Source organism: Aptenodytes patagonicus, chromosome 1 (genome assembly GCF_965638725.1).
Source record: "Aptenodytes patagonicus chromosome 1, bAptPat1.pri.cur, whole genome shotgun sequence".
Taxonomy (NCBI): Eukaryota; Metazoa; Chordata; class Aves; order Sphenisciformes; family Spheniscidae; genus Aptenodytes; species Aptenodytes patagonicus.
The window spans coordinates 37,761,064-37,785,461 of NC_134949.1; the positions used below are offsets into that span (position 1 = coordinate 37,761,064).

At 41.6% G+C, this 24,398-nt stretch overlaps 1 protein-coding gene across 3 annotated transcripts in view; it reads left to right on the forward strand.

The window, feature by feature from the left end:
- SRGAP1 (SLIT-ROBO Rho GTPase activating protein 1) overlaps positions 1-24,398 on the forward strand; it is a 162,636-nt gene that overhangs the window by 102,558 nt on the left and 35,680 nt on the right. For all 3 annotated transcript variants that reach the window (XM_076332133.1, XM_076332140.1, XM_076332147.1), the window contains exons 5-11: positions 7,755-7,937; positions 8,326-8,454; positions 15,746-15,967; positions 16,764-16,865; positions 18,580-18,777; positions 18,897-18,981; positions 23,373-23,400. In XM_076332133.1, coding sequence (XP_076188248.1) covers positions 7,755-7,937; positions 8,326-8,454; positions 15,746-15,967; positions 16,764-16,865; positions 18,580-18,777; positions 18,897-18,981; positions 23,373-23,400 — 947 coding nt within the window. The remainder of the gene's footprint in view (positions 1-7,754; positions 7,938-8,325; positions 8,455-15,745; positions 15,968-16,763; positions 16,866-18,579; positions 18,778-18,896; positions 18,982-23,372; positions 23,401-24,398) is intronic.

Below are 24,398 nucleotides of genomic sequence, written 5' to 3' on the forward strand. Positions count from 1 at the left end.
CGGCAAGTGCTCGAGCCTCACCGCCCAAGCCGCAGAAGGCAAAGGCGGGTACTGGGAGAATGAAGAGCTGCCCACTGTGGGAGAACATCAGGTTCAAGACCATCTAAGGCCACACAGGTGGCCAAGTGCATGGGACCCGATGAGATCCATGCGCGGGTCCTGAAGGAACTGGCGGATGAAGTTGCTAAGCCACTATCCATCGTATTTGAGAAGTCGTGGCAGTCTGGAGAAGTTCCCGCTGACGGGAAAAGGGGAAACATCACCCCCATTTTTAAAAAGGGAAAAAAGGAAGACCTGGGGTACTACAGGCCAGCCAGTCTCACCTCTGTGCCTGGGAAGATCATGGAACAGATCCTCCTGGAAGCTATGCTAAGGCACATGGAGGACAGGGAGGTGATTCGAGGCAGCCAGCATGGCTTCACCAAGGGCAAGTCCTGCCTGACTAACCTAGTGGCCTTCTATGCTGGAGTGACTACATCAGTGGACACGGGAAGAGCTACAGATGTCGTCTATCTGGACCTCTGTAAGGCCTTTGACACGGTCCCCCGCAACATCCTTCTCTCTAACCTGGAGAGGTATGGATTTGATGGGTGGACTGTCTGGTGGGTGAGGAATTGGTTGGATGGTCGCATCCAGAGGGTAGTGGTCAACGGCTCAATGTCCAGATGGAGATTGGTGACGAGTGGCAGGGGTCTGTATTGGGACTGGTACTGTTTAATATCTTCATCAATGACATAGACAGTGGGATCGAGTGCAGCCTCAGCAAGTTTGCAGATGACACCAAGCTGAGTGGTGCGGTCGACACGCCAGAGGGACGGGATGCCATCCAGAGGGACCTGGACAAGCTCGAGAAGTGGGCCCGTGTGAACCTCATGAGGTTTAACAAGGCCAAGTGCAAGGTCCTGCACCTGGGTCAGGGCAACCCCTGGTATCAATACCTTCATACTGGGGGATGAAGGGATTGAGAGCAGTCCTGCCAAAAAGGACTTGGGGGTACCGGTGGATGAAAAGCTGGACATGAGCCAGCAATGTGCACTTGCAGCCCAGAAAGCCAATCGTATCCTGGGCTGCATCAAAAGAATCATGGCCAGCAGGTTGAGGGAGGTGATTCTGCTCCTCTACTGTGCTCTGGTGAGACCCTACCTGGAGTACTGTGTCCAGCTCTGGAGCCCTCAGCATAAGAAAGACACGGACCTGTTGGAGTTGGTCCAGAAGAGGGCCACGAAAATGATCAGGGGGATGGAACACCTCTCCTCTGAAGAAAGGCTGAGAGAGTTGGTGTTGTTCAGCCTAGAGAAGAGAAGGCTTCAGGGAGGCCTTATTGCAGCCTATCAGTACTTAAAGGGGGCTTATAAAAGAGATGGCGGCAAATTCTTTAGCAGGGCCTGTTGCAACAGGACAAGGGGGAATGGCTTTAAACTAAAGGGGGGTAGATTTAGACTAGATATAAGGAAGAAATGTTTTACGCTGAGGGTGGTGAAGCACTGGCACAGGTTGCCCAGAGAGGTGGTGGATGCCCCATCCCTGGAAACATTTAAGGTCAGGTTGGACGGGGCTCTGAGCAACCTGATCTAGTTGAAGATGTCCCTGCTCATTGCAGGGGTGTTGGACTAGATGACCTTTAAAGGTCCCTTCCAACCCAAACTATTCTATGATTCTATGATTCTATGATCTCCCATTTAATTTCTTCAAAGGCTTGTCGTTGCTCAGGGCCCCATTTGAAATCGTTCTTCTTCCGGGTCATTTGATAGAGAGGGCTTACAATCAGACTGTAATTTGGAATATGCATTCTCCAAAAACCCAGAATGCCTAAGAAAGCTTGTGTTTCCTTTTTACTAGTTGGTGGAGGCATGGCTGTTATTTTATTGACCACATCCATTGGGATCTGATGATGTCCGTCTTGCTATTTTATTCCTAAAAACTGGATCTCCTGTGTAGGTCCCTTGACCTTACTTTGTTTTATGGCAAAACTGGCTTTCAGAAGGATTTGGACTATTTTCTTCCCTTTTTCAAAAACTTCTCCTGCTGTGTTGCCCCATACGATGATGTCATCAATGTATTCCAGGTCTTCTGGAGCTTCACCCTGTACCAGTGCAGACTGGATCAGTCCATGGCAAATGGTAGGGCTGTGTTTCCACCCCTGGGGCAGTCGGTTCCAGGTGTACTGAACGCCCCTCCAAGTGAAAGCAAACTGTGGCCTGCACTCTGCTGCCAAATGGATTGAGAAAAACGCATTAGCGATATCAATTGTGGCATACCACTTGGCTGCCTTTGACTCCAGTTCATACTGAAGCTCTAGCATGTCCGGCACAGCAGCACTCAGCAGTGGCATGACTTCATTCACAGGCCACAATAGTCTGCTGTTAGTCTCCACTCTCCATTAGACTTTTGCACTGGCCATATGGGACTGCTAAAGGGTGTGTGAGTCTTGCTGATCACTCCTTGGCTCTCCAGTCAACGAATCAGCTTATGGATGGGAATCAGGGAGTCTTGGTTGGTGCGATATTGCCACCGGTGCACTGTTGTAGTAGCCATCGGCACCTGTTTTTCTTCGACCCTCAGCAACCCCACAACAGAAGGGTCCTCTGAGAGACCAGGCAAGGTAGACAGCTGTTTAATTTCCTCCATCTCCAAGGCAGCTATACCAAAAGCCCACCAGTACCCTTTTGGGTCCTTGGAATATCCTCTCCTGAAGTAGTCTACGCCAAGGATGCACGGAGCCTCTGGGCCAGTCACAATGGGGTGCTTCTGCCACTCATTCCCAGTTAGGCTCACTTCAGCCTCCAATACAGTTAGCTGTTGGGATCCCCCCATCACTCCAGAAATACAGATGGGTTCTGCCCCTTTATAGCTTGATGGTGTTAGGGTACACTGTGCACTGGTGTCCACTAGAGCCTTATACTGCTGTGGGTCTGATGTGCCAGGCCACCAAGTCCACACAGTCCAGTAAACCGGGTTGTCCCTTTCCTCCACCTGGCTGGAGGCAGGGCCCCTCTAGTCCTGGTCACAGTATTCGTTTCTCACTTCTTGTAAATACAAGTCAGAAGTCTCTTCATTAAGATCAGAAGTAAGATCAGCCCTTCTACTCTCTCTGGGGAACTGCCCACTGGAAACTGGAGCAGCAATTTTTCTGGAAGAACCCCCTTTTGTGATTGTTTTTCCTTGCAACTCATGTACCCATGCCTTCAGGGCTGAGGTAGATTTTCCATCCCACTTCCTCATGTCCTCTCTGTGGTCACACAGGTAAAACCATAGGGTGCCCCATGGTGTGTACCCTTTATATCCTCTCTCTTGAGCAAAAGAATGCTGACTCCTAATGGCTGAGATACTGGTCTGTACAGGTGGGGAATAGGACCTATCCTCTTTGAGTTGCTGGACCTTCCGGGACAGTTTCTCCACAGCCGAGACGAGGGAGGAAGAGAGACTTTCTTCGTATTGCTGGAGTTGGCCAGCCAATTCATCCACCGTTTGTCCCTCTCCGTCTTTCCAGGTCATTACTGCCAATGAGTTGGCATATCACAGAATCATAGAATCATAGAATCATTAAGATTGGAAAAGACCTCTAAGATCATCGAGTCCAACCAATATTGAAATATGAATTCAAATATGACTATGGTGCACTCCGTACAAACTTGCACCACATGGGTCGTGTGCACTTGACTTCATCTGGATCTTTGAATAGCTGCTTGTTGTCCAGGTCATCATAAATCACCTCCAGCACGGCTAATTCCCTCAGGTACCTGATACCTCTCTCCATGGTGGTCCACTTGCCTGGGTGACATATGACATCTTCCCTGAAGGGATACCTTTCCTTCACATTTGACAGGAGTCACCTCCAGAGGCTGAGGGCTTGTGTCCCTTTTCCAATTGCTTTGTCAATGCCCCCTTCCCTGGAAAGGGATTCCAGCTGCTTGGCTTCTTTACCCTCTAATTCCAGGCTACTGGCCCCATTATCCCAGCATCGGAGCAGCCAGGTGACAACATGCTCGCCTGGACGACGACTGAAATCTTTTCGCATATCTCACAGCTCACTCAGGGATAGGGATTGGGTGGTTACCGCCTCCTTTATGAGTTCTTCCTCTTCTTCCTCCCCAGGCAGTGGCCGGCTTTCCTCCTCCTGTTCTCATGATAGCCCTACTCCGGGGTAGTCTGCCTCATCCACTTCTTCCTCCTGCTCCCTCTTCTTCCTCCCTTACTAAAGGAGCCGACTTCCGCTTCCAGGATTTCTTCTTGTGTACAGGGGCGACTGATACCGGCATGGGTTGGTTCTTTGGTTCAGCCACAGGGCGTGTCACCGGGGTTACAGTAGCTGCAGTGCCTGTCACGGGGGTTAGAGAGGCCGCAGTGCCTGTTGTTTGGTCATCAGATCCAGAGGCCTTCTCTCCCCCTTGAGGGTACTGAATGGTGTTGAACAGGGCTCAGTAGGCATGGGCCAGGCCCCAGCACGTTGCAGTGATTTGTGTCTCTCTGGAGTTGCCAGGGTGACAGCATACTTTTTCCAAATACTTTACTGGTTTTTCAGGATTCTGCACTTGTTCAGGGGTGAAGGTCCAAAACACTGGGGGTGCCCACTGTCCTAGGTACTTGCCCATCTTGTCCCACACACCCTGCCACTCATAACTGTCCAGCCTTGGGGCAGATCTCTGGGTGGTGTTCTTAAATTGCTTATTATCCTTAGACAAAACCAAAACAATATTCCCAAGAGATACCAACAGAAGTATCTTAACTACCCAAGGATGTTCAAGATAGATACTGAAAAGTTATTGTCATGAAGGAGGAAACATCATGGAAGAAGATAGCGACGCTGCCATTCTGTATTTCCTCCATAAGAAACCTCTCGGAGGAAGAACTATAATTGCTAATTGTCTCCACGAAGTGGTACCTGAAGTACGGTAATGGCTTCAGTACAAAGCTCAAAGCTCAAATACCAGATTAAGCTCAAGGCCAGTGTTTTAATAACAAACCTCCCAGGCACAACATCACTAATCACTGCAGAGCATAGCAAACTGCAAAACCCAACACTAATCTTTAACATGTACAGCAAAAAAAAGAGCATGGTGCAGATCAGATAAACTAATATTGAGAACAGATGAATCAATATTGTGACCCACAACTGTTAACAGATATAAATTCCTTAATGCACTCTGGTTAATCTGTTATTGTCTCAAACCCTTCTTGCCCCATGTTGGGCGCCAAAAAGGACTGTCATGGTTTAACCTCAGCTGGCAACTGAGCACCACACAGCCACTCGCTCACTCCCCCATGCCCCGGTGGGATGGGGGAGAGAATCGGAGGAGTAAAAGTGAAAAAACTCTTGAGTTGAGATAAGAACAGTTTAATAATTGAAATAAAATAAAGTAAAATTGTAGTAATAATACTAATAACGACAACAATAACAATAATAATAATAGAAGAAGAATATACAAAGCAAGTGATGCACGAAGCAATTGCTCACCACCTGCCGACTGATGCCCAGCCAGTCCCTGAGCAGCGTTCACTGCCCCCTGGCCAACTCCCCCCAGCTTATATACTGAGCATGACGTCACATGGTATGGAATATCCCTCTGGCCAGTTTGGGTCAGCTGTCCTGGCTGTGCCCCCTCCCAGCTTCTTGTGCACCTCCTTGCTGGCAGAGTATGGGAAGCTGAAAAGTCCTTGACTTAGTATAAACACTGCTTAGCAACAGCTAAAACATCAGGATATCACAATAATACTATAATAATATAATAATATAATAATGTAATATCACGTTATTCTCATGCTAAATCCAAAACACAGCACTATGCCAGCTGCTAGGATGAAAATTAACTCTATCCCAGCTGAAACCAGAACACTAGTCCACTGGGCTACATGGCACTCAGAGCTCTGCACTCTGGTCGGGCCTTGGAGCGTGACTGTGCTATAAAATAGCAGCAATAACACTAAGCTCTGCTCCGGGCAGTTTGGGTTTTATCAGCAGAGCACTGTAAACATATGTTTTTAAAAATAAAAACAAGGCCACTCTTTTTGATGCATGTCTCCAACTTTTTTACCTTACTACAGGAAGTTAGTGAAGAGTTGCCTGTTTCATTTTTAATATCAATCCTATTTCAGTTGTATCTACAGCATGGCATCAGTATTAAATAGTGGCGTACAAAGTTATGGTCTATAACATATGCATAACATACATGGTTACGCAAAATGGCAGCCCTCTAAAAGTTTCTTTCTTTCTGTTGCACAAGACTTTAAATATGCATCTGTTCAGCCAGCACCTGCCATGGCGTGCAGCTGGTTTGTGTCGATCCACGCTAAGCCATGCTGCAGCAAATTTGCGCTATCTAACTTTAGTGTCCCCAGCATTGCCACTCTACGGATGCTCCTTAGGCTGGCCTAACTACTCAGTTACAAAAACTACTCCTCTCCCTAGGGAATATTTCAAGGCAGCTCCCCAGACTAGTCTGTCTCCTCCATGGGTCACACAAAGCTCTGCTGAGGGAGGAACAGCCCGTTTGATTCCTCCCTGGCTGTGTCCTTCGGAGGAGATGTGAATGGCTTGCATGGCCTCAGCCCAAAGATAACATCTGCTGGAGAGAGCACTCTGGCACCCTGTGAAGAAGAGAGGAGGCCGCTGGCTGCCTGAGGATGCCTTCATGGTTTATTCCTTGCATGAAACTTAAGACAACAACAACAAAAAAACCACAAACAAACAAACAAAAAAGGCTGGGAAAGGTGGAAAGATGCTTTCTGTGCTGGAGGTGGGTAGAGACAGCCCTCCCCAGCAGAGGCAGGTGGTTTGTGGTTGCTTGCTGCCCACTACGCAGCATTCAAGCTGAGACTTTTCTTGCTTGAAGAAGAAAGGGAGGACTGGCTGAACCAGTCCCTCTCCCTCTTTGTGGTCTGTGCAATCATGTATTTGCAGGCTGGCAGCCCAAGCTCTCTTGGCTGCAGAGCCAGCGTGTGTGTAGGGGGAAGATAATGGTATTAACTCGGGGGGTATGGGGAAAGCATCTTCACAATTTATTTATCAGATGGCTCCTTCTCCAGCTCTCATCTGGTTTTAGGTCGTGTCCAATCTGCTGGCTGCGCAGTTGGGAGCCACTTCTTTCCAGGCTGCAGACAGCCATCCAGCTGGCTGGGGATGTGCTCCCAGACAGAAGTTTCCCGTTGCCTCTGCTTCCTTCCCCTTTCCTCAGTGCTGAAGGGGTCCTTCCACTTTCAAACATTCGATGTCCACAGCCGAGCTGTTAACTTAGCACTGAAGAAGTCAGATAGATATGGCACTGACATAGATTTAGTTTTATTGCTCATTATTTCATGTTTTCATTCAAAGACAGGAATTCTGAAGTTTAATAAGAAGGATTTTGCTCTATCTTATCAGAGCAATGAAAAAAAATCCCCCAAAAATTTTCTACACAACTTTTGACTGAAATATTTGGTAGCTTGCTGCCCCATTGCCCATCAAAACATTTCAGTGATGCAAGGCCCTTCTGAGCAGAAGTGAGGCAGGATGAGAGATGGTCTCACACGCTTACATTACAACTAGTTCTCCATCACCTTTCTCTTTATTCATAGTGCTTGGTAAAGCACTCTGAACATTTAGAATTTTAGATATATAAAAATAAAATAAAAATGCACCCAGACATCCTCAATCTCTGTTGGCAAAGAAACTTATCCAAGCTCCATGTTTATAAGAGAATGTTTTACTCAAAGACCCTGTGTAGATACCTTTGTATTTTCATTTTGTCCTAACTCTCCTTTGACTCTGTCTTCTGCAGGTCATGAAAACGTACCACATGTATCATGCAGAGAGCATCAGTGCAGAAAGCAAACTGAAGGAGGCAGAGAAGCAAGAAGAAAAACAGATTGGGAGGTCAGGAGACCCTGTTTTTCATATTCGACTAGAAGAAAGGCACCAGAGACGGAGCTCTGTGAAAAAGATTGAAAAAATGAAAGAAAAAGTAAATAGTCCTTTATTTATCTTCATTTGAAGTAAATTCAGTGCATTTCTGACATTCTTTAGCATGATACTAGACAGAGAAGTCCAACTGGGAAATGAAATTAAACAAGGTACACATAATAAACTAGCAGTGGGTTATAGATAACTTGACTTAATTGCAGTTCAGAGAGGGGAATACTTTATTCCTAGTATAATTCTTTCTATATGGTTTGTCACATTTGAAACAAAATACTAAGTTATCACTTTGTGTTACATTTGTTATATGCATAACAGGCTGGCAACTAAGATTCATTCTTGTTAATAGGAATGTGTGCTTGAATTGTTACCATATTTGCTACATACCAAAAATGAAGTAATTCAAATACATTAACAGACAATCTTTTTCCTAGCGTCAAGCAAAATATTCTGAAAACAAGCTGAAATCTATTAAGGCCCGTAATGAATACCTGCTCACCCTTGAAGCAACCAATGCTTCTGTTTTCAAGTATTATATTCATGACCTTTCGGATTTAATTGACGTAAGTATTGGCACATTTGTGTTTATGTTTATTCTGTTCAGGATTAATACTTTTCATTTTCAAAGGCAATACATTAGTCATACGGGTTGCCTACAATATGCTTATCATTTATAAAATTGTATGGTATAATCAGCAGATTTTCCCTTCAGCTTTATATTTCACAAAGTGCCAATAACATGCTGAACCTGTTCCTTTAAAGTTAGAACATTATGTTTTCTCCCCATGTGGCAAGAGAAAATATGACAGGAATAACACAAAAAAGGTAGACATTTCCATTTTGTACTATAAAAGGATTTCTGGGGTACAAATATTTTTTACAAGATAAGCTTCTTAAGTGGGCATCTAATAATGGTATTTTAACTCAAAAGAAGGCATTTCCTCCGTGTCATGAAAGTTTCATTCATTTAGTCATTGAATCAAATATACAGTGCTTTTTATTCTTATTTCATGTAGTTTGCAGAACAGACACAATCAATCCTGTACTCTGTACTGTCAACAGAATTGTTACTGATTTTCATTAAGTTATTCCTGTGAGAACATCCTAGGAGAATGAGGTGGTACACTGATGTTGACTTGTACTAGCATGTGGTCTCCAGAACCTGTATTATTGACATTTTTAGATGATATGGAGGGAGGATCCTGCACTCTATCATGTCCCACTCTCTTCGTAAGCTGACCATGTATTTGATAGAGAAAATTTGGAGGTGGCAAACACAAGCTCAAGAACATTAATTCACTAGCAATGTAGTGTTAAATAAGTCAGTGGGTACACCTCTGTGGCCCATATGAAATGCTCGATATTTGGATATGCTTTCTACTGCAACAATAGCATTTGTTATTTACAATAGTAAATAACTTTCACATACAGTCATTTCTGATGGGAAGTTCATCACAAAGATAAGCCAGGTAAGCTCTGGTTTGTAATATAGTATAAATTAATGCAGCATTTGACAAAAGGTTTCTCCTTTCTACTGTCTGGAGAAGCAAAGCTTGATAGAGAAGGGGAAAAATGCGTTCTTGAGATGAATGGACTAAAATAGCTGCATATATGTGTTTTATTGTATGTTTTCTAAATACTGAGAGTCAGTTTTCTTTGACATTTCCGTTTTCCTGTAATTTATAAAATATTGCCTGATTTTGTTATAACTTTTTCCTTTTCCCTTTCAACTTTTTTCCCTCCAAATGGTTTTGCTCCTTTTTTTCTTGCTTCTTTCTTATAATAGATGGTGATGTATCTTTTTTGTGTTTTCAGCATTTCTTTCTGTCTCTAGCTCAACATCTCTTTTCTTCCTCTTTCCTACTCACTGTTGCACGTCTTCTCTCTTCTGATATCTTCTGGTTTATTCTGCTCTATATTGTCCCTATCTAATCTACACCCATGTACCTGCACATCCTGCTCCACCCACCTGGCCTGCCCAGGCAGTGAAAACATTTATCAGGATCCTGATAGATAGATGATCAGGGCAGAAAACTAAGGACAAGCAGCATACCTGCTAGAGTAGCACCCAAGTGAGAAGTTGTCCCTACCTCCTGGATGATTTTCCTGATACAGAACGATGTATTTTTAGCTTCTAGTTAGGGCATGTCTGATAAATGTGAACTTTATGAGTTCTTCCTGTCTGCTGGAAGGAAGGAAAGGTCCCTTTCCTTCTGTTCCCAGCACCCCCACCCCTCCAGAGGTTGGAGAGATGCTGATTTTGTCTTCTTTCCTGCCTTCTCTTTCGGAGTTCACATTTCCCAGGGAATGTCTCCAGTGCATGTTTCTGCTTGGTCAAAACTTTCTCAGGTAGGAAAATGCACCTGATTTTTACCCATTTCATTGATGTCCACAGAGGTTGCCATAGCAGTGAAAGCTGAGGGGAGGAACCACGAGCCTGGAGTTTCACAAAGAATTGCAAGGAGAAGCGAAGTGAAGCGCTCTCTGCATATATATACAAAGACAACACTCTTTGGAGTTATTGTTTGAGAAGATATTTATACAACCATGAAGACTAGAGTTTTCTAACTGCTAGTTTTTAATAGAAATATACATTCTACAGTATTTAGTAATGCAGGAAAAAGATACCTACTTTGCACGGCTTTTTCCAAGCCGTGGACCAACGTAGACAATAACATTCTTTTGACAAAATGGCTTTAGAAATGACTCTTCCCTAAGGAATTTAAATGGAAAGTCTAGCTGCCCTTTGCATCACTGTTTTGTAAGAGTAGGCTGTAAACATGTGCAACCAGAATTTGCTTCAGAGCCAATTTAATCCGATTGTGAGCTTGTTTAAATGAAGTGTCTTTCAGACATTTGTATTTCATCAGAATATGCTGTGAAAGCATTGGTATCTAGACAGAGTGTTTACTACTTGACAAAGAAACGCTTTTTGTAAATTCAAGAGTCTTGGCAAGATTTTGGGGTTATATCATTGGAATGTGAGACATGCTTCCCACTGGCCATATGTTGCAACAGTCCAGACTGTCTCATTCTGTAAATCTATTAATGTAATGGTACGATTCGGAGTTTTCAGAGCAGTGGTGGCGATTTCATTCTTTGCCCTCTCTACTTTGTCCCCATCTGCCTGCCTGCCTTTCTGTGCTTGCCTGAGCTCTCTCTTTGCCTGTACAGAAGGGGATTACTTCTCCTCTATGTCTGAATTCTGGTTAACATGGAAGGGATTTAGACCTCCCCAAGCTGTTGGTGTTGCCCATAAATGAAACTGAATGTTTTCCTACATTACTGAAAAATATGTCTGATAAAAATTGGATAAATATATGTAGGAATGCAGTGAACTCTTCAATATATATATTTTTTGTAACAAGATTGGGGAGGGTTATGGGATTTTTTTTTTTACAAAAAAATCATATTTTTTTCGTTTGGATTCCACTGCAACTTGATTTGTGAGGCTTATATGGAAAATCCTAAATTGCAGTTCCTCAGCTGAACTCGGTCTGAACTGTTCAACTCCTTCATTTCATTAACAAAACTCAGAGCTTCTGACTTAAAATGATGATGTGTTGTTCATCTTAAGCTCTTGTGATAAAAGCAAGATAAAAATATTGCTGGAGTCTTAGCTGGATGTTTTAATGCATTTAGCGAGCTGAGAGTTGGGACCAGCATTTGCAAAGAAGTAGAGGGATAAACAGGATTTGATATGCACAGTATATTTCTGTCCTCTGCATATTGTGCTAGAGGAATTTGAATTTTCTGTTCAATATTTCTTCTCTGCTGACTATATAGTAGGATCTAGTTCAAGTGGAGGACATGACTAGTTTTTTTCTTTATTTGTATTATGTAAAAAGTAGCAAAGGTTACTTTTTAGCTGAATTAAATAAGCTTTATCCATTATGTAGAAATTATTTTTTTTAAGATTGGGTTTCAGAGGAGCAACAGAGTACACACCCCTGTCCGTGTGGCACATACTACTGCTCATTTACTTGAAGATTTCCATGTAATTGAGTTTATTAGATTTATCTGGGTATGAGAGGAAGGTAGGGACCTTTTTTCAGACTTACCATGCGCTCATGATCTGAAGGTAAAAAGCTAGGAAATAGTGATCGGAACAATTTGACTGTAGTTCTGCTGCTAGAATAAATAAAATATTCATGTGTTGGTCTTTCTTAGAATGGAGTTTCTGAATCTCTAATTGCAGTCTGCATGCTTTGGATGGTTAGGAAGTTAGGGAACATTTAGCTATTATGAACTTCATTTATTCTGCAAAGGTTCTTTGTTAATCATTCATAGAACCAAGTTTAAAACTAGGCTAGAGTGTGTGCAGCTCACAATCTTTATTACATAAGTTCTCATAAATATGATATGTACAGCCAGATCCCTTTGATTTGAATGTTGATGTCTGTGTAACAGGACGGTTAGAAAGTGACTTATTCAGAGGTTAAGGCTTTTTTTTATTAATTTCTCTCTCCATTGGCATTAGAATTTTATTATTATTCCTGAAATGAAATGAAGAGCAGCTTGCTTGTTTGGTTGAAGCTCTGTGCTAAGCGCTGCAGTTTGTTTTGTTCAAGCCTAAATATACTCTGGGGAGCAATAAAGACAGTAAATGCTCTTGAGACAGCTTCAGATTTAATTCCAAATAAGAATAAAATGCAAATTACAAAATTAATTTTTCACACATATCCCAAATGCATCACTCATCTCCCTCCACTTTGCCCAACCAAAAGTCTTTATGAATCCAGAAATGCAATAAAACTCATAGTCTATGACTTCATTCGCTCATTTCTCATCTTCATGTCTTGCTGCACCAACTGACGTCTCATCTCTCTAGCCCATAGATTGATAGCAGATCTCATTAGCCATCCAGGCTGTAGCCTTGGTGTGCTGATTAGTGACCCTCAAAGATTCATTTTTATTTTGGCTAACAGTGTGGTTGCTCGCTTGAACTTTCCAAATCTTTCTACAAATCTACAGGTTTTTCCTGAAAGTCATGTGTACATACATGCGTGTGTGTGTGTGTATCTGCATACATATGTACTTTTTTTGCAACGTCGGAAAGGTTGGTGATTTTTTTTCCAAGTGTGGTCAGACAGGATGTGGTGGGAGCAGCAGTTTAGTGCCAGTACCTTAAATTTGTAGTCTTAGTAATGAACAAATACCCAAATATGCCATCTCCATTATAGAAAACTGCCTTTCTAAACCATCACTAGTACTAGCAGATTAAAACAGTACTCTTCTTTCTGAGTAGCCATGAGTTGATATTGTGACAGAGCCATTCCCCAGTTAAAATTATCTTTGTCTCCAAATTTTGGAGGAAGTGAACTATGGTCTGGCAGAAGTAAGAGTTGTGATGTCTGAGTGTTTATTTTTGCTTTTAAAACATAACTTTACTCATACAAATTCTGTTTTTACTTAGATCGTTGAAGCAAAATTCCAAATTCAGGCATTTTAAATTCCATTCAAAGAGCTACTAGTGATAAGGCATTAGTTCAGGTTCTGGATTTAGTTCTTGTTTGCTCTGCTGGCATTGGCATTGCAAGAAAATGCCTTAGTCTGGCAGGATATTGTGCTTCACTTCAAGAATCCTTCTTGGCTGAGAGGCCGTATTTGTTACCCTGTTCAGCTGTCATCACCTGCAAAAGATGACCATGATGATAGTTACTGAGGTAGATTAAGGGTTAAACAATGAAGTTCTTGGTACTGTCACAGCATAAAGGCTGCAATCTTATATTCCAACTTGCAAAAAAACTGCATCAGAAATCCACGCAGCTCTAATTGTAAATCAATAAGCTTTCTATTAATACTCAGATTAATCCTCTAGAGCCAAAATTCAGGCTCTAGATGCCTGTAGTTTTATAATACATGGATAGTTGGCCATGCTAAACCTGGCATTGCCCTCTATTTCTCATTTCCTCTCAGTTTAATCTTCCGTGAGGTCTCTCTGAAACTAATGCACATGAAATAAAACGGCTGTCCTGATCCACTTTCTTATCAGCACTTTTAGTCTGTCTTTTTCATCCAAGATAGTGAATGAAATATGAGATCTGATTTGACACAGAACAAGAGAAAAACACCAAGAGACTTTTCCTTTTAGAAACAATATTTTTTAGGCTGGAGGTCTTTGAAATATGGATGTGCTTTAGTATAAAAGTTGAGCAGCTGTTTTAGTAAGTGTAACACAAATTTCCATTCTATAAATGCAAAAGAGAGAGATTAACCTATGTGTGTTTGATTGAACGTGACATCTTTTTACCATTTTCTTTAAATGGTTCAGCAACTGGTTTTTGGAGAGCCACTGTCCCATTTGCAGTAACTACCTGGAGTACTCACTAGGTCTGAAAGCTTAGTCTTTCTGGAAGTTTTGTTGTGAATAAAACAGCCCTCTGTTGTCAGATTTCAGAGAGCAGTTTGATCACTAGCCATTAGTGCACCTAAGGCAAGGTGTGAGGGGTTTCTTTCTCTTCTACACACAGGTTTAGGTATGGTAAATAGGTTGAAAACTCTTTCCATGCAGTGTGTGCATCTATATGTCTGTCTGTCTGTCTCCCTCTCTCTCTTTTTCTCTCCTTTTTCAAATAAGTGAGGGGAAAGGGAGGGGAACATGATCCCATGAGTCCTAAGGGTTTGCAATAGCTGTGAGGGAGGTATGCATATAAACGTAGTCTACAGTGGGCTCAATTCAAATTGCTTCTTTACCCAACTGCATCACTTAACTTGCGAGTCCTGCAGGGAAGGATGATTTTAAACTGCGGGTGGGCACCCAGGATGGGTGGCTGGGGGCTGAGGGATGCCCTAAAGCAGCGTGCTGCCTGACTGCCCTAGCCATGCATTGGCCTCTGGCTGGAACAAATCTCTCCTGTTCGAATAAAGAACATTGCTTTGTATGCAACTGTTAGCAGACTGACGTGCCACTGCTGTGGTGACAGAGAGGTTTGCGATACATCTGCCATTACCTGGAAGCTCACCGAGCAGAAGCAGAGGATATTGTTTACTGTGTAATGTGGGGAAAAAGTAAGGAAACAATCACTTGATACGCTACTGCTGTGACATTTTAAAAATATATTCAGCTGTTCCTCTAAAATATTAACCAATCATGAATAATGCAAACCGAGGATGTTTAAAATTCAAGAACAAACACAACTTTATGCTCTACCAATTAGGTTTCAATTACATTCCAGTGTTTTTCTCACCCCTAGAAAAAAAGACATAAATTATGACTTTCTGCATTTAGTAACATGATGTACATTGCTGGCTCTGTCTGAGCATGGGAAATAAGATGTTTACAGTAAATACATTTTCACCATCAGGGGAAAGGATGTTAAACCATTCTCCTTGCATCAAAAAGCATCTTAGATGGGTCACTAATGCAAGAGGCAGTTGTGGGGTTTTTTGTTTGGGCACAGACATGGTGGGCAGGAATTGCTTCATTGGTGCTAGCATTGACTTAAATGGTGGAGTTATATCAGGATGGGTTTAAATAGATGATCTGAGGCTTACATATGACAATAATACTGAAAAGCCCACTTTTGTGTGGAGTCCCAGACCTTTTCTATGTAAATACAGTAACTGCATGTCTGTATCTGATAAACAAGTGCAAACATACTGCCATACTTGTATGTCTGGCATGATCTCTTTTCTAAAACTGTCCTTTCATCTTTGCAATAGAATGAGGATACTAAATACTTACTGTCTTGACCCCACTATTGTATTTTAATTTACAAGATATTTTGTAAAATACTTCGAAGACAGAAGAATTTCAGGACAGAAAATTTTAGTGATAATTTGTGGCTTGGGATATTGGAGTGATGTTCCTCCTTTTTAATTTATTTTCTTTTACATTTATTGTGTTTTTAGTGTTGCGATCTTGGATACCACGCTAGTCTGAACAGAGCCCTAAGAACATACCTTTCTGCAGAGTATAACCTTGAAACTTCCAGGCATGAGGGCTTAGACATCATTGAAAATGCAGTTGACAGCTTGGAGCCACGAAGTGACAAGCAGAGATTCATGGAAATGTACCCCACCGCTTTTTGTCCACCAATGAAATTTGAGTTCCAGTCCCATATGGGTGATGAGGTCTGTATAGTGGCAAGTATCCCCACAGTGACTGTTTCTGTGTCTGTATACCAAGACAGAGAATTTATCCCCTTTTAGAAAGAGTTTGGTAAAAGCTGTTATTGCTACCCAAAAGCAAGTGGATCAGCAATAACATTTTGCAAAAACTGGCAGTGCTGTTCTGAGCTTCTTCAGAGTTCTCAAGTAAAAACTATTGTGTGTTATTATACTCTGTATTACCCATAATGACATTGCTGTGGATTTGCTGGCGAACCTCTGCTCAGCCCAGCACCAGTGTAAGTAGTGGCTTTATGTCTTCACTACCAGCCTCACCCATAACAGAGCTCGTGGGTGCTATTTGAGAGCAGCTGCAGAGCTGCTCCAAATTATGCACACTGAAATGCAGCCTTTTAACCTTCTTCCTCCCCCATTTTATCATCTGGAGATTTCAAGCATACCAGGCACCCCAGCTGTGCCCTGTTCTGCTACGCCAAAGGCCAGTAGCAAAGCAGAATGCAGAATCACCCGTGTACATCTTTATTTGAAGGTAACTGCAGGGTTTGCATTTCTGTGTGATAGAAAAGCAACACAAAGCAGATGCACAAGGCTGTACTCTGTAGTCATAAGATGTGGTACGTAGTTCCACACCTTGTAATGCATAAATACTTTCAATTTAGATGGACACATTTCATTGTCTGCTTCATTAAGTTTTAATGGCTTTGGTTGGAACTCACCTAGTTTTAAGGAGAGCAACCAAAGACTATTGACTGGTTTTTTTCTTCCTTGCATCTTACAGCTCTTTTTGATTCTTTGTTAGGTTTGTCAGGTCACTGCCCAGCAACCTGTGCAAGCAGAGCTTATGCTTAGGTATCAGCAACTACAGTCGCGGTTGGCCACACTCAAAATCGAAAATGAGGAGGTAAGATCTGTGTCTACGCGGGCTATGCATTGAACGCCATTTTCAGGAAGGTGCAGTGTTTTCTACCTTGTCAAAAGCATGTAAATGACCCTGAAATAGCTTCAATCTGTATGAGCTGTTTTAATTTTAAAAATCAAACACTGTCAAATATGCTAAGGTAGATCTTTGTCTGCTTTATAGAGGTTTGGAAACTTCATCTTTTACCGGTCCGTACATTCACGTTACTGAGTTCTGTGTTCTGTAGATGCTTCAGTGAAAACTTGTTAGAGCACTTATTTTTAAAGTTTTGTGGCAGAAAGCTACTGAGCACAGTTATTGTCTTCTGTGACCACCCTCTGTTCGGTCCCCAAATTGCTACTTCTGAAGTACAAAGGAATTTGGACTGTCTTTTGTGGTAGCTGAGTCAAAATCTCTTGTGCTCTCAGCTACAGCTATTTATAAACACAAGTACTGAATGCCTGTGATGGGAATAGCTCACCTAGTAAAATAAAATGCATTTTTTTGTAAAATACAGTAAAGCTATGCTGTTCTCTTTCCCCTGCTCTGGCAGCAGAGAGGGGCCTCCCAGTGGGTATAAATTGCACTTTTATCCAATTTAAGGCAGTGTTAAAGGCCCTCAGTTTAAATGAGAATCTGTTCCTAAATTAAAACATAGGGATACTTTAATTTCTTGGTGTAGTTCTTTGGTAAGTTTTCAGGATTCCAGTTTTTCTCATTCTATGTTACGTGCTGAATGCTTAGAACAAAATATTAATGTCCATGAGACATGTACAGTAGTCTTTAAAAAATCCTACTTGATTTCAGAAAGTACCTCAAGGTAACAAAGACAAAAGGAAGGAGAAAGATTATTTCTTTCAGTAAAGTGAAGTGCAAGGGCATAGGGGGAGAAATCACGTTGGCAGGCACAAAAAGGATATTTGCCTACACCAGAGACGTGTGTAGAAGTGTGCATGATTCAGTTAAGATGACTGTACTAGAGACTCTTCCGAAGCAGAACTGGGAGGTAAATCACATCCTTGTGAATCCTGCCAGTTACTTTATTGCATTGCGGAAACACTGCATCCCCTGTTCCACGGCCTCCATGCCCTGGTTTCCACTATGAGCGACTGTGCTCTCCATAGCTCATAGGAAGTGCTGTGAGGCTGGTGTAAATTGTTCTTTCTCCAGCCCCCTCCTCCAGCTGTGTATTCTACTTCTGCAGTCTGAACATCACTGTGCTCTGCACCATAGCACTCCGCAGAACGGTGTCACAGATTTTTGTCTTGGAAACAACAACTTGTTGTTCTGGCAGCCAGATCGTTGGGTGTACACATTCAATCTAACACGTTGGCCACATGTGGGAGAGTTGACCCTTCAGAGCAGTGGATCATCTCTATTGCCTGTTGTCCCAGCTTAGGGTCCCTAATCAAATCATGTCACATTTCGATTCTAATTTCAGGAAACAAATGCTTGAGAGTGCTATACAGACAACACAAGAGTACATCCATGTTTGTGGATTGTACCATGGTAAAGCAGAGAACTAGATAGGAAACCTAATCATGTCATTCTTATGTTACATAGATATCTGTTATAGTACATCTAATTTTTTACCTTCACACACCAGTTTGTTTGAGGGAGCGTGCCAGAGAATTATTTTGAATAATGAGCTTCCCTTCTAAGCTGTTCTGGTATGTATTTATCTTCCCATTTGGTAAATTGTGCTTTTTAACACCAGGTTAAGAAAACAACAGAGGCTACCCTGCAGACAATACAAGATATGGTCACCATTGAAGACTATGATGTGTCAGAATGTTTCCAGCACAGTCGCTCGACGGAGTCTGTGAAGTCAACAGTCTCTGAGACATACCTGAGTAAGCCTAGCATTGCAAAAAGAAGAGCTAACCAGCAGGAAACGGAGCAATTCTATTTCATGGTATGTTGGTTGCTTCCTCATTCATGTGATACAGGCCAAACACCTGAAGTAAACATTATGCAGAAGTTCCTGGAATTTATGTGCCATACATACTAATAGATTGATCTGCATCTCTACAGAAATTCAGAGAATATCTGGAAGGTAGTAATCTCATCACAAAACTTCAAGCAAAACATGACTTGCTGCAGAGGACACTCGGAGAAGGTAAATATCACACAATAAACTGAAAAGTGATTCCAGACTATGCAATGAACCCACTGAAATGCCAAAGGTATGCAGGAAAAAATTACAAAACTTAAAGCTTAATTGTCCAGTAAGCATAGGTTTGATTTTTACTGGTCATAGTTTTGGTGCAGTGGTAAGAGTACGCACTATAAATTGATTTTATTTCTTCAACAGATATTTATTTCCACTGCACAGACCTTTAGACAAGTGACTATATTTGGAAACGAAACTGTTGAATGAAAAATCTCGTGTCTGAAAGGAGAGCTGACACAGTCAGTGCAGGGTGATTTAAGAGCCGTGACAAATGTACTGTTTCTACTTCCTAATGATTTCTGTTGACTTGAGGTTTCTTTAAGAGTTGGGGGAGAGTGATATTTTTTAAGCATACAAAATTATCCAGGATGCATCTCTTACAATGGACTCACTAGTGCAATATTTCTGACACATGGACATGAATGTCCTTCTTGCAGCCTAACAATTCAATGGAGCATTCATGAAAGGCAAAAGGTGAAATCCTGACCTCACTAATGTCAGTAGTGAGACTCTTATTGACTTAATTTAATGTTGAGTTTCTACAAAGTATTTGCGTATTGTGAACCAGAATGAATGAAAACTTAATGAATAGCTCTATACCTGTTGATTATAATTGTTGCATATAAAATTATTGCGTTACAAAAAAAAATTATTGCACTACAAAGTATGATAGCAGAGAATTATCCATTATCCTGAACACTCTCCACAATTTTTAAAAAGACATTTTTAAAATGTCTTAAAATATAAACCAAGTCAGCAGATGTCCATGATCAAATGAAATAAAGCTGAATTAGGGCAGTAATGAATCAGGCACTATGCACAGTTCCAGCCCACCTCTTACCAGCCCTCCCAACAGGCACTTCCTCATGGACCAGAGGGAAAAGGAGAATCACACTGCAAGCCTTGAGGACTAGCCACACAGAGTGTTACAGACTTGAGAGGAAGTAAATTACACCACAAAGAATAAAAACCCTCTCCTGAAGGTTAAAGACTATAATTCAAAGTTCAGACTCAAGAAAGGAAACTTGTTCTCTAAAGAGTGTCTCTAAAGGATGTGTCAATTTATTTTCTTTTTACTGCCAAAAATCTGTTGTTAATCAGATCTCTTCTTGCTTTTAATAAAAAAGCCCAGATCCACAAATCCAGTTGTGGAGGTGCCTGAAGAGCTATTAACATTTCAGTGGCTATGACCCAAACAAAGCCCCTGTCCAGGGAGTGACAGAGGTTGGGGGTAGGAAATAAACAGTGTTTTCTTGCAAGGCTAGACTGTAGAAGATGGTAGCTATTTTTAGACAACTAACTACATTATGTTCTTTCTCATGGAAGTTTTCATTTAATGGAATTTTTTTTTGAATGTGTGCGTTGAGCAGTTTATTCACACAAAACAATGTGCAGCTGATGTTAGTCAAAAAAAAGGAAAATTTTCCTCCAAAGGCTCACAGAAAATGTATTTGGAAAAATAAAGTGAATGTTTGTTATTTGAAGCCCAGTAAAATGCATGATCAGCTACCGAAGGGAGGAAGATAAAAGGCACCAGAATCTGTTGCCTAATGCATGTTGGAAAGAAATAAGGAAAGAACTGTATGAAAGGAAATCCAAAGAAAAACTTCTCAGCAGGGTGACCTAAGTGGTAAATTGCCATCAGGCTGTGGGCCGTTCTGCCATGCTCAGGCATGCTTGGACCGTTCTGTTTGAAGAGTTCCCTTCGACCCACCAGCTGTAACCCCAAGTAGTTAATCTGTGTTGCCGACAGTGTTTTTGTGCGTAGTTGATGCATCGTCATAGGATAGCACGTACAAATAGTACCCCAAACGTATACATCCACATTCAAAGCTAATACTTGGAGAAAAAGTCCTCATTCTTGCAGGTTAAAAAGTTCAAGTACCCCTTCTATTGAAGCATGTCCTGCATTACAATGCACATGCCTGGGAAGGAGGACCTGGATTCTGTACATTTCTTGAATGGAGATGGTTGAAAGGGTAGAATTACAGTGGAATTAAGAACATTATTGCTGTAGCTAGTATTGAATTTGTAGGAAGTGAACTGCTCCCCCGCTCCACTCAAGCTGCCTTTTCTGGCAGCTTTAATGTCAGCAACACAGCAGACAAATAATACAGGGTGCTGTATTAAGTAATGCAGAGTAGAATGGGGGAAGAGGGAGAGGACTGTCTCAACTGCAAGTTTTCCTTTGGCACCCTCTCTTGCTTTTATTCAAACCTGCACAGTGTAAGGATGTAGGCTGAATAAATCCAGATTCCCGTCTGGTGTCCACAACGTTGACAGCATTTGGCTTCTGTTCCAGTTCATCACCTACCTACTACAGTCTGTTGCTGTTTATGGACACAGCAGATACATATTCATGATCTGCACAAGGGAGATAGATTAAGTGCTCTGTGCTGAGTCTGCATCTACAAATCTGGAAAAGTAAATGAGAAATACTCAAATGAAATTGATACTAAACATAGGAAGCACACTGATACTCATATTAATTCTGCCCAAGGCTCATCTATTGAATGAACAAATGAACAAAGCAAAGGGAAATGCAAGAAAGAGAATAAGCAGTTGTAAAAGAAATTGCCCCTGCGTCCCAGATAGTTTTTGCCCTAATCTGTTAAATATCAGAGACGTGTTTAAAATCCCCCAGACTAGGGATTTGTAACATCTTTTGTTTTACTAGCATTTATTATTGGGATTCTTAGTCTCAATGAACTTTCCTTGGTTACATGAGTAGGGAGAAATCCCAGGCTTACCCTTTTTCTGTCATCGGGTTTTTTACATACTCTTCTTTCATCCCTCTTTTTCACCTCTCTAATATAGATGCCAACAATCTTTACATGTCTTATTAATGCCAGGGATTTTTCCCAGAGCTTATTCTTTGTGCCACCTTCTGCGGATCCCCACGTTTCTGGTACTGCAAAATACATTTTCAGATTAGGGTTTTCAATACTGTGCAGTATTTCAGGTGCACCTGGACATTGCCACATAATATTATGTTTTGCGTATCACTGTTTTGCGTTCTTTTTGCAGTCTGACAGGCTTTTTTGGTGTCACTTTCTAATTGAGTGGTGTACTTAGACCTAACCCAAGTGATGCTCAGAGTGATTTTCAAAGTCAGTATAATTATCTGTTGTTCTGTTAGCTGCATAGGTGTTTAATTCTTTCTTCCCTAATATCTTGCTTGAACCTGTCAATACTGAATTTCATTTGCCATTGTGTGTCTTGTTCCTTAACATGGAAGGAACTGGAAGCCTCTGAAGGGCTTCACAGTTTTGTCAGGACTTGATACAAAAGTATTTCAGTCATCTGCACAATATTCTGTCTCCTTAGCTGCTGTGATCTCCCCAAGACATTACTAAATGTATGATGTATTATGTAAATGGTCCTAATAGGAAGGCTTGAGTAAATGACTGTTACACTTTTGTCATGATGAAAAAAGACCATTTAATTCCACTCAGTTTCCCTTTTCTTCATTAGTTTTTGATCAATGAGAGTATTCTACCACTCAATCCATGGCTGTTTAGTTGCTTTAGTCGCCTTTTGTGAAGAAACTTATCAGGGGCCTTTGAAAGTCTAAGTAAATTAATTCAACTGATTTTCCTTTATACAGTATTTTTCTGACATGTTCAAAGAATTCTAATAAATTAATAGGGCACAATCTCCCTTTGGGCAAACTAGGCTGATTAGAACTTATCATACCATGACCTTCCTACTGTTCCATTATTTTGCTTTTCATTATCATGAGTTGACACAATGCACATGCCTAACTTACTGTTGTTCTGAAGAGGTTTTCCAGGAACCTTTCTGGAATACGGTATTTGCTTCTTTACAACTCTTTGCAGTCCTCTGTGGTGTTTCCCAGTGGTAGCGTTGTATTTTTTTTCCTGCAATACACAGACAAAAGAGAGGAAGGAGTCTTTCAATAGCAAGTCATTGGTGTCTAGAGCGCTGTATTTTCAGCACTGAACAGGTTTAGGCACAAGGGGAGGTGTAATCTAACCTTGGCGCAGCTCTATTTCCATACTGATTTAGCCACTAAAACACATGAGCACAAACAATAGACATTGTTTGGAGTTTTACTTCAAATGATTTACGGTATCAAGTGACTCTTTAATCTATGGGCAGGCTTCTTAAAAGTTGTTCCATAACATGAGTTGTGTTTGTATTTTAAATGTAACTGTGGAGATGGTACATAACTGCACTGCCCTTTTGTTGTATAATTGTATATCTTTTGCTGGTAACATGAAAGTTAGGGTTAAAAGTAATTTGCCAATTTAGATTAAAAAAAAATCTACCTAAAACCTAGAAATAATTGTTTCCTGTTTATTGAACTTTTCTAGGTCACAGGGCTGAATACATGACAACAAGGTAAGATATTTTTATTTGGCTTGATTTAGAGTTACAAATGTAATAAAATCATAGAAATTACAAATTTTAGAACAAGTTCATAAGGCTATATAACGTTGTTGTTGCTGTTGTTACATAAATTGTGTACAGGCCCTGTGTGTTTTAACATTCAGCGTTTCTGTTTCTGCATGCTGATGGGTAAAGGACCAGACTGTTCATCTTCCTCATTCTTGTGACCTGCTTAGGCCAGTGTCAAGGGTGGGACAAGCTGGGAGATCCTTACAAATATTTGTGAACCACACATCATATTTGGAAGTTGCAGGGGGCTTTTTGGTGCTAGAAAAGAAATATTTTTCATTTGCTAGAGATACTTTGCCTCTCATGGTTTGTAATTCACTTGGTCAGGATACACAGTTTAGAAGAACCCGATACAGAGATGAATTTAGGGGATAGGCTGCATCTTTGATAACCTAGCTCTGGACAGGAATACCTGCCTCCCCCAGCATCCATGTGTTTGATACTTAAATGGGTCTATATATTCACAGAAGAGAAGGGATAGAGTGTTAGATCTACCTGCTTTGTGCAGCACATTCTTTTTCAGTTGTGTAATGTCACACCTGCGACGCTGCCTCCAGACATAAACACAGACCAGCGCTGCAGCCCCCAGGGTATCAGACTGTGGGGGCAATGGCAATTGTTTGGATTTGCAGCTGCCACTCGTGTGTATCGCTGCTGCGGGCACCACCCTTCTCATCCTGGTGACAGCAGGAGCATCCAGCCCAGCTTTCCTGGTCTCACTCTTCCCTTCCCTTTCTATGCGATACATCCTTGCTCAATGCCTTCCCTTTCTCCTTTTTGCTTCCTGGACAGGAATGGCCTTGCCACCACCCCTCATCTTTGGATTTAAGGAAAAAAAAAAAAAGAGTCTTGCCCTCCCAGCTAAGAAGTTTAGATCCGGCTCTGGCTCTGCCTTTGCTGGACCACTTGGTTTTGTATAATTTCTTCTGCCTGGCCTCCAT